The sequence below is a fragment of the Coturnix japonica genome, chromosome 6 (assembly GCF_001577835.2).
Source record: "Coturnix japonica isolate 7356 chromosome 6, Coturnix japonica 2.1, whole genome shotgun sequence".
NCBI lineage: Eukaryota > Metazoa > Chordata > Aves > Galliformes > Phasianidae > Coturnix > Coturnix japonica.
In genome coordinates this window covers 6,296,347-6,311,435 of record NC_029521.1, presented here as the reverse complement: position 1 = coordinate 6,311,435, position 15,089 = coordinate 6,296,347, and the positions used below count along the sequence as shown (strand labels likewise).

The following is a 15,089-nucleotide window of genomic DNA, read 5'->3' as shown; positions in this document are numbered from 1 at the left end:
CAACCTTGCTGGGCAACCTGTTCCAGTGTCTTAACACTCCCATAGAAAAGAATTATTTATAATATCTAGTCTAAATCTGCCTTCTTTCAGTTTAAAGCCATTTCTCTTTGTCCTGTCACTGTCTTCCCTCAAAAAAGTCCCTCCCCAGCTTTCCTGTGGTCGCCCTTCAGGTACTGGAAAGCTGCTATAAGGTCCCCTCAGATACTGTTCTTCTCTAGGCTGAAGGGCCCAAGCTCTCAGCCTGTCCTCCTATGGGGGGGAGGTGCTCCAGCCATCTGAAAATCTTTGTGGCCCTCCTCTGGACTTGCTTCAAGAATTCCATGTCCTTCTTGCGATGGGGGCTCTAGAAATGGACACAGTTCTCCAGGTGTCGTCTCATGAGAGCAGAGCAGAAGAGCAAAATCCTTTGACTTAAGGGAATTTTTACTTAGGATTATAAAATCGTTTAGATTAGGAAAAAATCATAAAATCATCAAGCAAAGTCTTTGATAAACATTGCAAATCAACGAAAACAGGGAAATAACGTTGTGTTTATTTACTAAATAAGCTACTGTTTTACTTATGGGACTGGTCAGAGTTAAACAAAACTTGAGCAGTTCTTTTCTAGAGAGTTATTAATAAGGAGAATCGGTGATGGGTAGAGCATGGATAGAAATGCTGAGCAATGCACCTTAAGTGTTTTGACCCAAAATGTAATCTTTAAACTGTAAGTAGGAGGTTAGGTGAGTAGTACAAGTGCTGACCACTGTTCATTCAACATATTGTTCAGTGATCTGTTAATGAGGATAAATCCCCAAAGCTAAAAAGAAAAAATATAAAACAATGCAGTACCTGCTAACACTAGCGAGAAGAGTACTAGCAGATACTGAGTAAAGCTGATAGGAGAATATCATAGGATAGGAACTGCTTGTGTGTTTCTCACAAATTGTTTTCCACAGCTCATGCATTGCTAAAATAGGTTTTATGTTGCTGGTGAAAGAGAGTAGGTCCAAGGTTAGATCCATGTGAAATTCATGAGTTAAGGGTAGATTTGGCAGTTAAGTGCTTCTGGGAATATTTGAACCATGTGTGCTTGGCTTCTCTGATAACATTGATTTCATATTCCTGGAGCCTTAATCTGACCAAATTAGAGCATTAAGTCATTTGGAACTGTCATAAACTTTGGTGTTCAATATTTGATAGGCACTAATCACTGGACTGAGGAAGATGAACAGATCTTGTGTTAACTCCTCCTCTCAGAAACATGATTAAGGATTAGCCATGCAACTACATTAGCAATTACCAGCATTTTTTACCAGTGTTGCTAAACATCATCCATTTGTGCCTGTTTCCATGAAATAATAAATCTGAGCTTTAGCAGCATCAATTTGAATTAAGGCCACTGATGGAGAGCAGATCTGAAGTCAGAAGAGTGTTGTTCTTTCCTCTTCAAGATTCAGAAATCCCAGGTTCACCTTCCATGAGCTCTCCTCGTCATCAGAGAAACAGACTGTTCAGACAGCCTGGGATGTGCAGGTGCGGTGACATCAACCCAAAAGAGCAGTGGGCTGATGCTGACTCAGTTCTAAATGGCTTGTTTGTGCTCACAGTAGCTGGGTGAAGGCATCTGCAGAGCACATCTCTACTATGTCGTGGTTGCAAATCTAGATGAGGTATCCCCGACAAAAGGAATTGCATAAATAACAGTAATATGAGGTTGAATTTAGTTTTATCAGAAGGCTGGAAATGAAGGTGCTTAATAGAAATATGAGTTAGATTTTGGTAAAGCAGTGAATCTGTAGGCAGATGCAGACAAATGTGAGTTGAGGATAAAGTATCATTATTAGAACTAGGTAACAGAGTCCTTGCTTGATCCTTGATTATCCAGAAAACAAAACAGGCACTAGAACAGATGCTAAAAGTGACCCACAGGTACTGCCTGCCTGCTGCCACCCCATTGTTTCTTGGTTTTTTAATGTCTATAAACAGTCTTCACAATGAGCTGTGTGCCTTGCCTTGGGGAAAAGTTCTTATTTGAACTGTTGAGAACCTGGGAAGGCATGCAACGGAGTAAAGGTGGAGGAGGGATATAATGCAAATGGAATCATACAGTGTGTGTGCACTGTAGCTTTTAGAAGTAGAAAGACCAAACTGTAGGATGGTGATGTCAGGAGTGCTTTGGACAACCAATACTTTTTCCTTTGTTCTGGCTAAGTAAATATGAACTGACAATTCTCTGTCTCTCAATTCATGTTAAAATATTTAGATAATTCAGTTCTGGGGGGGAGTTGAACAAGAACAGAGGACTATGGTAAGAGGGGTTGTTTGTATGGAAAGAGGCAACACAAAGACAAATGTGTGAGGGCAGGATAAATATCCAGGTCTCACTGAATGGGAGGATAGGTCAAGGTAGAGTAGAGGGACAAGGTGGATGAAGGCAGAGCTCTGAGCTTTGAGGGCAGTGGTGAGTGTGGTGAAAAGAGGAGCTGGTGAAATGATATAAGAAACAGGAAGGCAGATGGGTGACAAAGCTGTGGTGTGTTCAGTGAATTTCTGAGGGGCTCAGGGGAAAACCAAATTTAAAAAAAAAAAAGTGTTCCAGCAGTGAAGGCAGGGGAGGATATAAGCTTGATAATGGCTCCTGGTGTGTGGACAGGAGGTGAGCAGTAGTGCTGTAGTGTAAATAAATGATGTCCCCAGTGATATGCAGTAGCAGCTGCTCTCTTCATCCCTGCCAGTGTACACCTGCCTGCCTCTTGGCTGTCATACACTCACTCTGTTGTTTTCTTCTTTCATTGTTCCTAATAATAATGTGTAGGTCCAGGAGCTCTTACAGGTGTTACTGTGCCTGCTGGCCTGTGTACCTGCAGAGCATAAAGACTGGGAGGTTTGGAACAGTGCCTCCTGATTTGCACTCTTCCAACACAGCAAGAGATTTAGTGACCTGTCTTCCACTGAAATGCGTTTACTTTTTTGAATCCGTGTGTTCTCTGTCCTTGCTACAACATGGCAAAGGGAAGGAACGTGCAGGGAATGTGGCACAACATGGAAAGTCCCCTGCAGGATGAATGGACATGACTTCAGTAAATCACCTTTACAATGGTCCAGTTATACCTATTTCTAGGGAAAGCAGCTCCCTTAACCTCATAATCTCAGTCCAGGCCATTTCACTTCTGTTTTGTTTTGGTCTTTGCCATTGTGCAATAAAGGAAAAATATTCTTTCCAAATTACTTGACTTCTTCAGCTCAAATTAATCCAGAAACATGTTCTAGTTTCTGGTCTCTATAAGAAACTTCCATTTGCATGGTTGTGCTTCTCTTTATATCATATTAATGTTTCCCTCTTGCTAAGCTGTAAAATAATCACATAGGGGCTAAAAAAGTGGAGGAAGAGAAGAAAAAGTTAACCAAGGGTGTAGTCAGTTCCCTTAGCAAGGTTAATGTTTGAGTACAATCATTAGCTGGGCTCTGAAGGATTGCAAACATGCCTAATATCATTCTCTAGTGAGCAAATATTGTTCATCAGCTTCTTCTAACTTTGTATAAAACTGTATCCAGTATTACCCCCTGTTTTGGTAGTTTTAGTATCCACTTTCCATGCTCTGGATCTACCAATCTAGTGATTAATATTGAGCATAGCCTGCCAAATACTCTCCTATTGCAGGCTTTCCTTCTGGAAACCTGTTGTGTACAGCAAGCAAATACATGGGGAAAACTGCTGTGTTCCCATTTCAGCTGCTGCTTCTGAAGCTGAATGCTGTTGCAGGTGCTTCTTCACTCTTGCTTTCCAAAAATCAGGTCACCTTCAGCCTGAGGGCAGGTGAGGTGCTGGAGATAAAGGACAGGTCACAGTGGGTTTCCATTCTCTACTGCCCCCTTTAAATTTGTCATAGAGTGCTTTGCTCTTTGGTATCTAGGACTTGGAAAGATACATGCAGATACATGCTAAAAGCAAGTTACAGCCACTGAATGGAATGAGAAAACATTTTTGTTAGCAGTTCTGGTTATATGTACAGTATCCTGTGCAAGAGAGCTCTTGCTATAAATCACATCTCTTCAGAGTGCGTGCTTTTTCCCATTCAGGCTTTGTTTGGACCTTCTCAAGGGCAGCATACATAGAGGGCTGGCAATGGAGCTGTGTAACCAGGTTGCCTTATGCTTTGTCATCACAAGTTGGTGTTTCTCCATGGCTGTATGTGCAGATTAGGGGGATGAGAAAGGTGCTTTGAATAAACAGCTTTTTTTTTAAAATTTTTTTTTAAATAAAAATTAAGGAAAAGGCACATTTAAGGGGTTCACAAAGTCTTCAGATATTATTCTTTTGACTCAGATTATCTTCCAGTGGATATACCTATCTAGTCCAGATAAGGAAATGCCCCTTAAGTTCTTACCTACCTCTGAGGGAGCACAATGAAAATAAAACAAAATAATTCTCTACAGCTTTCAGAGCAATGACTGAAAGAAACTTCTTGTGACTCTCACATCTACTCCATATTTGAGCAAGTCAAAAGATTTGGGTAACAAGAGAATCCTCTGCATGAAGGTGACCTCTGCCCAAATCATTCTTACCATAGCAAATGAGAGGTGAACACTGTGCCATGCAACTGCTTCCAGCCTTATGAACAGCTTTCTGTGTTCATGACATTCCTTTTCTAGAGCAGATCTCGGTTCCACTGGCAGTGGATTTTGTCTGCAGAAAGTTTGCTTACTGGAAGGTTGATAAAGGATTTGGTAATGTTGAGCGGGTGGTGTGAGGCCAGCATGCATTAATGATGACCCTGAGGCTGAGGGGCAGCACACCATTAGTCCATCAAAAAAAGCAGGCAGTATGTAAGTGACAGTAACATAAGAGAAGAACGTGTTTTTTTTTATTTCCCTAGCGGTAGCTTGCCATAATGGTTCCTCACTATATTCTTCCTTTTCTTTGAGGATTCATTTAATGCATCTCAAGCCTGAAGAATAAATAAATGAGTATACAATAATTAATTTAGCATCATCTAAGATTTACTATAAAATAAACAGAGGAGAAAAAAAAAACAACAAATTCTTTGCACTGTCATAAGTTTTTCTGCAGAGTTTGTATGTTTGCACCTGTAATATATTTTATTTCTGAGAGTCTTGTGTGAGTTACAGTGATCCCTGTAACAGCTGCTAAACTAGAAAACTCTTATCTGCAGAACTCGTACTCAGTTACAGCTCCAATTTTGAACTGAAAAAAATGATAGGAGAAAATACTCACTGTTCTCATATAAAACACGTTGTAGCTTCATGGTTGCCTAGTACAGTCAGCACAACTTTCTTCTTTATCCGCGAACTGGTAATATGGATAATATTCATGCAGTTATTGATCACAATTCTAGTATATGACAAATAATGTCATGCTTTTTTCTTAAGGGAGCCCCTAAGCACAGAGGAATTTTCTAGACTCCACCACTGAGCAGTCTGTCTGCTTTCAGCCTGTTTTACTCATTCTTGGTCGCTTCTGAGTCAGCTCTCAGGTGGGAACAGAGAAGGGCAATTTTATTAAAATCCAGATTCATCTGAACATTTTGACAAGAAACTGTGTTTTAAAAAATAATTGAAGGAGTGGAAGCGTGATCTGCCCCTGACAATAGCTGCAGCATGGGAATACAGCTTGACCTTCAGCCAAGCAGCCAACCTGCTGCTTGGACTGTCAGTCCTTGCAGAACTGCAGAGGACAAGTCCCCACTTCAGTCTTTGCTGGAGGTGCTCAAGACATCGCTTGTTTTATCACTGGTGTAGCATCAGTTCTCCAGAGGGATTTATTTCTACTACTGCACTGCATCCACGTTACTTAGCTCGTGTCCCACTCAGTCTGCATTTGAGACAATGTAGGACTGTAGGACATGAATAGGGAACACTTAGGTTTTGCTTGTTTGCTTTTTTGAAGATCCTTTTCAAAGCCTGATGTTGTACTACAAGTGCAAGTATTTACTGTTTTTGTTTATTATTAGCGTCTGTATGCTTGTTAACTGAGACTTTTTGATGGAAGAAAAAGGCAATCCCATACTATATCATACCTCTGCTCATTTTAAGTTTACTGCAGTTCTTTTTTTCTAAATTCCTATATGTTTCTGTTGCCAGTTTGTAACAGTAAGGAATAACATAGACTGTTCTGGAGATCTGTGATGAATGATGGCATGTGTCAGAGGGAACTCGGTCTCATTTCAGATGGGAAGAGGTGGCTTTTTGTTCAGCATAGGAAAGCTTGAATTGGTTTTAATTTTCTTATGAAACTGTAGGTAGGGAGATGCAGCTGAAAGAGCTTAGTGTCTCCTCTCATCAGCAACAAGCAGAAGCTGCCACAGAAGAAAAACAGATCTCTTTTCACCCATCCTATTTATACCTCCAAAGGAAGGCACAGGGCCCGTGTGAGAGCATAGCAGCAAGCAGTGCATGGAGGTAAAGGGAAAATAGCTGTGCACAACGTTGTGTGGTATAGAAAGAAAATGCCTGCTTGTAATCCATCACACATCAATTTGTATATGCTTTCAGAATACTTTGAATCATGTACTCCGTGACATCTGCCAAAGGGGAGATGAAAGACCACATGCCAGTTAATAATGCTGTGAGCATTTATTGTATAGTTTTAGGTTGTTATTCTCATAAGTTATATTTAATATTGATTCCAGAATGTGTTTTAACTCTCAAATTGGATGGCAGAGGAATCTCACTGGAAAGGGATTTTCATGAGACGTTATCCAGTGTGTGATATTTCAGCAAGGAAAGGAGTGCTCTGATAGACTTTTAGATCTGAACTGCATCTTTTTATGGCAACTTCTTGAAGGGATTTCATCTTTTTTACTGCAGGAAAACATCTTCAAAAGTTTCCTGATTTACTATTCTTTCTTGAGAACAAAGGGAGAAATTTATAGAAGATCAAACAGATAAAAATAGACTGGAAAGACAGCAGATGCTGTTGATTTACTGAAGAATTCAGAACCTTACATTTGGTGACTATATTGTTTGCTGATACCACAGTTTCAGTGTTAATAACCTATACCCAAACCGTGCATATTATGAAGCTTTTTTCTTTAATCTCCATTTTCTTGTGACAAGTACAAACAACTGGGGTTTGAATTGCTTGCTTTCCTTTTTCTGTCATCAGAAACATAAATGATGATGATGTTAGAGGTTTGTTCTCGTGTCATTTGATAATCTTAATTCTCACAGATGTGTGCTGAGAGATGGGATGGGGTAACATACATGATGCATCTAAGTGTGATTCTTTAAGCCTCAGTTAAGCCCAGTATTAACCAAAGACAATTTGCTTCTCCTAAACTTCAGTGGGCAGTTGTGCAGACATGCACATAATGCTCCCCTTCATATGTGCAGGTCTCATTACTCTTGGCAGCCAAAATTATTACTTCATATTGTTTGCTACCAGTGCAAGCTCGAATTAGCTTAATGCCGTAGTTAAATTCTGAATGGAAAACTGGCCCATTTTTTTTTTTTTTATTTTCCCATAATATTTTCCACAGCTAATAAGGCTGAACAAGGCCAAATAAGCTGCTTCTTTGTCTTTTAATTCCTATCATGATCTGTTTGAGTAGGTTGATAGAGTGTGTGTGTGTGTGTGTGTGTGTGGCAACAACAACAAAAAACAACCTAGAGAGTGGGGTAAATACTGTTTCTGCAGCTCTTTTTCCAGCAAAGAGGAACAGAGTTTGCTCATAAGGACAGGTATTTTACTGGGTGTATAGTGTTCCATTTCCTTGTCTCTTGTTCAAATCATTATTTCCCAGTAGCTGTGAGTTTTTTTGCTTTTTCTCACAAACTGTGATGAAAATGAATACATCCTTTGTGTATGTCTCTGATGTGAACCCACAATCTTTTCTAAACCAAATGTAACTGAGTATTTCAAGATTTTAGAGATGTTTAGTGTATATGCTTTTTGTAAAGACAGTCTATCAAATGGAGGGAAGATGGCTTGCTGGTTCCAGCTTGTACAAGTGAGCTTGGCGCTTATTAGGTGCTGGAGAATTTCACCATGTTCCCAGCCAGGGTTCTTGGCCCCTGCCAGAAGCTGAGACCAACTCCATAGGTCATTATAGTATTTGTACTAACCTGAAATGTGATGGAAATTAACAGGACTCATTTTTGACCATGAAAATAAGTATTATTTTTCCCCTCTGCGGCAAACCAACAGTGAGACCTAAACCTGAACTTCTGAAAGGAAGTCATCTCTTTCAAGTTGAGGTGCTTGTCTGCCAGTACTCAACCATTCGCTCTAGAATCAACTGTCTTTCATTGAAGGCTATAGACGATTGGACTTTGGAAGGATTAGAGCCAAATAGCATGTTCTTGTGTAGTTATTCTCCCCTGTGCCACACTAATTTGATGTAGTTTGCTGTCGAGTGCGAACCACATACTTAATCTGTGTTAGTCCTGCCTTTTGTAATGCCTTTATCCTCCTATTTCTTTGACGATGCTTAGAAAAGACGTTTCTTCTTGTCTTTACTTAATATAGCAAATTTGTAGAAATTATTTTGCCATATTAACAGGGCACTGAGGTCTATTAGGCTGAGTTAGTTTCTTTGTCCATCAACCCCAGAAAGCAGAAAAAAAACTGGTCCTCACTCTAAATTACCTGCAGTATCCTTTACTTGAAGCTACGGGAGTTATTTCCCCTACTGTTTTTTATTGGGAAAATACAATTTGTCATTTTCTCCCTCTGACCTTGGTAACATCTTTCCTCTTGGGAAGAGGAGAAAAGTAGAAAGTATCTCAACATAATTGTTTTCTGCTTTTTCTGCCCCTTTTGTGGCTGATATAGTAATATATTGACCCCATATTATATCTGAATTCAACTCCCAGTCAGATAAAATAACTTATTTTATCAAAACCAACTCACAAATTGCATGTTATGCAGTCTCAGATTTACATTCTTGAGAAAGTACTTCTTGTTTAATGTGTTAATTGTCTCTACATTTTATTTCAATTTTTAAAGAAATTGGAAACAACTCTGACATAGTAGCTGTGATGCTGCGGTAATATTAATTCATACTGCCTAGTAGCTGTGGGTTTGCTTCATAGGGAAATTGCAAGTAAATAAAAATTGAGCATATTGGATTAGGTACCCAGCAACATTATAAAGCTGTGAGTCAACTTGTCACATCTGTGAGATTTTTTTCTGGTACTGGCTTTCTCTCATTCCACTCACCTGCAGTTTTGAGGAAGTGCTGTTTAATGCTCTGTTGGCCAGGTAAGACATCTGCACAGCTTTCCAGCTAGTCAAGGTAATGGGTGCCTTTCCAATTCAGTCAGCCAGAGGACACATGCTCACTGAAATGCACTGCTTTCTGCTCAGTGAGGGGGAAGCCGGCTTTAAACAGCCAGCTGTTTGGGCTGTCCCTGAATGCACAGAAACGTGTTCTTTAAAATTGTTTGTAGCTCCATACTGTAGCTGCATGCTCTATTTAAGTTCTTTTATCTCCACTTAGCTCCATATGATCAAATATATCCAGGATGCATCCTTCATACACCAACAGATAAAGGATTCATCAGAGCATGAAGAAATGTCCTAGCTACATCTTGTTAAAAAGCATGTTTGTGCGCACACGCATCAGTTATGTAACTGCCCTGAATGTGCAGCTCAGCTACACGCTGCTGTCTTGTGGGACATCGCTGGGGGAGCACACATGACCCTATTGGAAGGAAAGTAGATATCAGTAGATGATCAGGTAGATGACATGAGTGATGGAGCTGTGACACGCAGCTGCTTAAGAGGCTTCCAGGGTTTGCTGGTAGAAATAAATGGCATTGTCATCTTGTTGTTTGAATGAGATCTTCAAATGATATGCTGCTCTTTTAAAATCTTTCATAGCTCCTAACTTACAAATGAAGTTTTGATGTATTCCTGATGTTATATGTTCAGAAACAAGCATAGGTAGAGAAAATTGCTAGTGTCTAAAGAGTAAATCTGATGATATTTAGCTCTCATACAAAAACTGATAAATGATGCACAATCATGATATTATAATTCCAACCACAGCTAGAATGTTTCTTTTTATAATTTGAAAGGTGATGTCAGGCCAGTATTTCGCATGTGAAGAAACTCAGCTTTCACTTACTTTCATACTGCTGGATAAACAAAGTCGTGTTATCCCTCAGCAAAACTGGCATAATTCATTCTGTGAGCAAACTGATTGTAGAGTTCCTGAAGGACATGTAGATTTATTTTCATGTTTTGTTTTCTTCCTCCACAGAATGATATCACACCACTACATGTTGCATCGAAGAGGGGAAATGCAAATATGGTCAAACTCCTACTTGATCGAGGAGCTAAAATTGATGCCAAAACAAGGGTAAGCTTCAGCATGAACACAGCAAGTGACTGGATGGAGTTCTTGCTTCTGACCTGAAAGCTGCTGTACAATATAAATCATTCATCTTCTTGGCAGGCTATCATAACTGTACTGCATTTCTTCCTTACAAAATGATTGCAGTAGGATGATAACAATTTACATCTCTTAAAACAATGTGAAACACCTGCATGGCAAAGTTCAGAACAAACTATTTTCTGTTTAATGTTAAGTGATGTTTTGTGCTAGCTGGGGTAGAAATGACTACACAGGAAAATACTAAAACTTGAGAATTCAGTTAAGATCTTTCAGACCTTGAATATTAAAATAATAACTTTCAACTGCAGTGTGTTTGCCTGTCTTCATGCGCAGGGCTGTGTTTCAGAGTGTAGCACTGGTGGTGAATCTCACCGCTCTTGCAGAGCTGTTTGATAGTTCAGCTTCTGCCTGACTTGGTGCTTAACTGCTGGCTTGGAATTGTAAGTGTGTCAGGTGTAGTGATGGTTTCCATCCAGGTGGTGCCTGACTTGAGTTGCTGAGTGTCCTAGGTCAGTGCAGATGGTTATATCTAATTCTTGTTAAAAACTGATTAAATCAGTTTAAGACTGTTTTACTTACAAACACAGTGGTCATAAGAAAAGTTCAGAAGTTGGGAAGAACTGGTGCTATGGGCTGTCACAGCAGTCTTTGTAACAGGCTACTGTACATGCAGGGCAGTCTTCATGGTGTTGTGACTGTACCTTTGGAACAACTGTAATTTCCTTGAAATGTTAGTTTGACATGTAGCAGTTTTTCATTTCTGTTTTTTCTGTATAATTTCCAAAAATGTCAAAAATCTTGAACAAATCAAGAATTCAACCTAAGAATATCTTTTCTGCACTTACTGCTGTATGCACAGGTTTCCGTTTGGTTTTCTAGTCTTTCAGCAGTCTCTGTGATTTCCTGCAGTCTTTGAGACACGTTCTTATTTTTTATTTTTCCGACAAATTCAGAAACTGGGTCAGCTCCTTTTCACTCTATCCACAGTTTTTTTTTCCAGTTGTTTTTCTGCTTTACCTTTAGAAGCAATTCATGATTTCTTTGAATAATGTGTCTGTTTTTTATCACTGGGGGGTATGGAAGAGATAACTTGTGGACAGTGGGTAGTTCTTGCTCTTGACGTTAAGAGAGTAACATTATCTTGAGAGGTTGTAAGGAACAGCCTGTATAAAATCTTGGGTCCTGTGCACAATGTGGTGAACTAGATTGTATAGAATTGGAGTCTTTACAGACTGCCATACATATTCATTCTCTTGTCAGGACACAGTAGCCCATGTCTGTAACAACCGTTATTTTCTTTTCTTGTTACTTCCCTTTGCTTTCTACCTTTGTATATCAAAATGACAGCATAGCAAGCACTTGATCAGAATTTCACTTTTTTCTGTGCTGCAGGCTCTGTGTCTCACCCTCGTTTTTTCTGCTGTGATAGTTTCTTAGAAGCACTTTGCTCCCTCAGGGTAGTATTGGCTACTGGGTTTGTTTTGTTTTGTGGAGATATGACCATTCTTTCTGAGTAACCTCCTTCTCTCTTCCTCTCTTTCTTGTCCTCCGTTGTTTAGAAAAGCAGTTAGACTTGAGGCACATTTCAAATACTTTTAACATCAGCCATTCCATGATTTTGTGATTTCTTTCTTCTGGTCCGAAATACCAGTCTCCTATCTGCCACACTGGAGGCTGCTGGGCTTAGGGGGCGATTATGCATATCCTATGTAGGGGGGTGACGTGACAGATATGCATTTGGGAGCATGGGAAGGCATTCTTTGTTTCCTCTCTACACTCATTTATTTGGCTCATTGCAGCCAAAAAGTTGGGGACCACTATTTTAAATAGTTGAAGTCTGACTTGTTCACTTCCCATAGTTACAAAAACATAATCTGTTACATTTTCTGTGTCACAGACCCCAGGGTCATACATTAGGATAATTTATGTAACTAAAAATATGGGCTGTGATGGAAACAGGATCTAGGAAGAGGACGGAAGCATTAACAGCTCCGTAGTCTGGCAGAGCTTCAGTGAGGGAAAAGTGCAGTTTAGGAAGATTTTGGGGTTTGGTTGTTTGTGTTATTTGTTCTGTTTTTGTTCCTTTCCTTTTCTGGTTTCACCTAGAGAAACCTCCAAATATCCCTTCTCCCCATATATCAAAAGGGATCTGTGTAACTTCTCCCACCTATGTCATATGTATGTTGCACTTCTCTGGCATCACAGAAGGCATCATTTTTTGCTAGTTAGTGATGAAGTGGAAGTTTTGCTACCAGCAGCACTGACTCATCCTGGCAAGGATTTACCAGGCCCTGGTCTGGGCAGCAAGGGGCTCCACCAGGGAGATTTGAAAAGGGGAGAGAGTCATTGGAGTAACAGTAGGAAAAGGAAGAGACAACTGAGAATAACAGTACTAGAGTTGAAAAGAACTCTATTTCAGCAGAAATGCATATATATTATTTCTTCAATAACTTAGATTAATTGCTGTAAGCCATTACACTATGTGTTCCTGTTAAAGTTCTCTTGCTATTCCTATCTGACCCAATGCTTTTTTCCTAAGGCAGAACAATTGAGGTGTGTCAGTTTTGCAGACATTTCACTTTTTTTCTTAAGTACTCTCCTTTTTTTTTTTTTAATGTCTCAGGCTTAGAATGGTCTTACAAAAACAGAGGATGACAAAAGCTTCAGTCATATCCCTTTGCAACAGTGTGACCACTGCTGTGCATATTGAGAGGCAACAAGCTGCCAAGGCTGTGTTTTCTAACTGTCAAATCATATCCATCAGTGGGATACTCAGTCTGAGCCTGGCCTGAAAGTGCTCTGCGAGGGGCAGAGGCAGGTGCTGAAAGAGCATGCAACTTTACATAGCAATGGGATTTGCAGATTAAAATAAGTGAGACTTCTCTTTTATAAATGTATACATGTTTATAAAGCTTCATAAATGTAGATGTGACCTCTTCTTGAAGTGAAGGAGAATTCTGTAGCTTTGTTTGTTTGTTTGCTTTGATTAAAATAATTTTTTTCTTGGATACCATGATACTGTTTAATGCAACTGTCAATAATGGAGCACAAAACACTTCCTTAAGGATGAACTACAACATTACTGTTCCCATATGAAAGGACAACAGTACTTGAAAGCAGTTTGTTTCCCTTGCTCAGAGACAGGAATTCCCAGCCCTTTGTTTCTCCTTGTCAGGTCCGTAATTGACCTTTACAGGAGTATGCAGAAGATACTGTCCAGTGTTGGTGAACTAATGCCGATAGGTCTGGGATTTGTTCCTCTTAAATGGGACAAATATAGCTATTCAGCTGTCACTTTGTGATGTGCCCACAGTCCATTCTCTGGAATTGGTATTGGAAATGTCCTCTATGTAGTGTTGGCTTTTATTTTTCACAAACGTGCCCACTTTATGGATAATTGCACATGAAGTCTTTCCTGAGCATTAAATTGAATAAATGAATTCTTTTCCTTAGTTTTTTCTCTGAACACTTGTGTTTTCTGCTGGCAGATGGTCCTGGAGACTGCAGTGCTGAGTTACTGCTCAAAAGGTTAATGTGAAGGACTAAATCCTTATCCTGTTAAAATTATTGTAAAAGACATCCATGACCTCCAGGTTTCACTGTATTCATTAGGAACAGGATTTGATGAACACTGTTGTGCAGGTTAGAACTGCAGTTCGGAGTTCAGATAATGTATATGAGGTTATTTAAAAATGATCTTACATCCATTTTGTGACTCAGCCATCCTTTTTTTCTTTAGTTCACACTTACTTTGTCTTGTTTATTTTAACCAGTTGCTTCTCTTCCAGCTGCCTTTTTTTTGTGTGTGTGTTACATCTAGCAGCTGGCACTGGGGGTTTTGTACTTAATTCTTTAGTGTACTCCTCAATAACTAGTCATGCAAAGCCCAAAGTATCTCCTTCTTTAGTCTGCCCTGGGCAACTTTTTTTAACTCTGGTCTTTAAGTAACTTTCAAGCAAAGACCTGTTAATGCCTGATGTAACATGTTTACTGAATGTTGCCCTAATTATTTTTTCTCTGTCTTCCAGAAAAGACTTTAAAAATAGTGTAATTAGAGAGGCTGACCAAATTAGCTTGATTTTCTTTGGCTGCCTAATACTGCATATGCCAAAGTGAATTTGTCTGAAGCAGGCACTGAGCACAATTTAGCTTGGATTAACAGTAAGTCTGTAATCTTCATTTTACTGATTTTACAGCTAGACAACAGGCTAGCACTTATATCTGTATGAGAACTTGTGGGATATACTCTTTTAAGATATGTCAGATCGTACAAAAGCTGCTTCAGAAAAGCCCCACGATTTAAGATCAAATATAATGAGACGAATAACACTGTCTTTGCAGTGTAAGTGCATTTTGTATGTGTAAGCAGAGCAAAGCTCGTTTGTTACCCTGCTGCACTGGTGTCTCTTGCAGTAGCACTGATGAAATGCAGAATTTGTGTGATTTAGGGTGTGGAGAGGCCATGCTGGGCAGAAACACCTGCTAAGAGGCTCACCAAGCTGGAAAAGGGATGATAAACCCTGGAGACAGCAGCGATTTGTGCAGTGCTTACGGGAAAGAAGCCTGTGTCTGAGCAGAATCCCTCCTATTGTCCTCTTGGCTTCTGCTGGAGATGCTCTTGGGTTCTCTGGAGGGATAGATAATACAAATGATATGATTTGTTATGTCAGCATATACTTAGAGAGTCTTTAATCTGCAGATTATTGTCATAATCGTTTGTAATGGTTTTTCAGAGCCACTGCAGAC

General features: G+C 39.7%; 1 protein-coding gene across 1 annotated transcript in view; it reads left to right on the top strand.

Annotated features, from left to right (window-relative positions):
* ANK3 (ankyrin 3) overlaps positions 1–15,089 on the top strand; it is a 192,715-nt gene that overhangs the window by 68,013 nt on the left and 109,613 nt on the right. Inside the window, exon 8 of the mRNA XM_015866239.2 lies at positions 10,209–10,307. Coding sequence (XP_015721725.1) covers positions 10,209–10,307 — 99 coding nt within the window. The remainder of the gene's footprint in view (positions 1–10,208; positions 10,308–15,089) is intronic.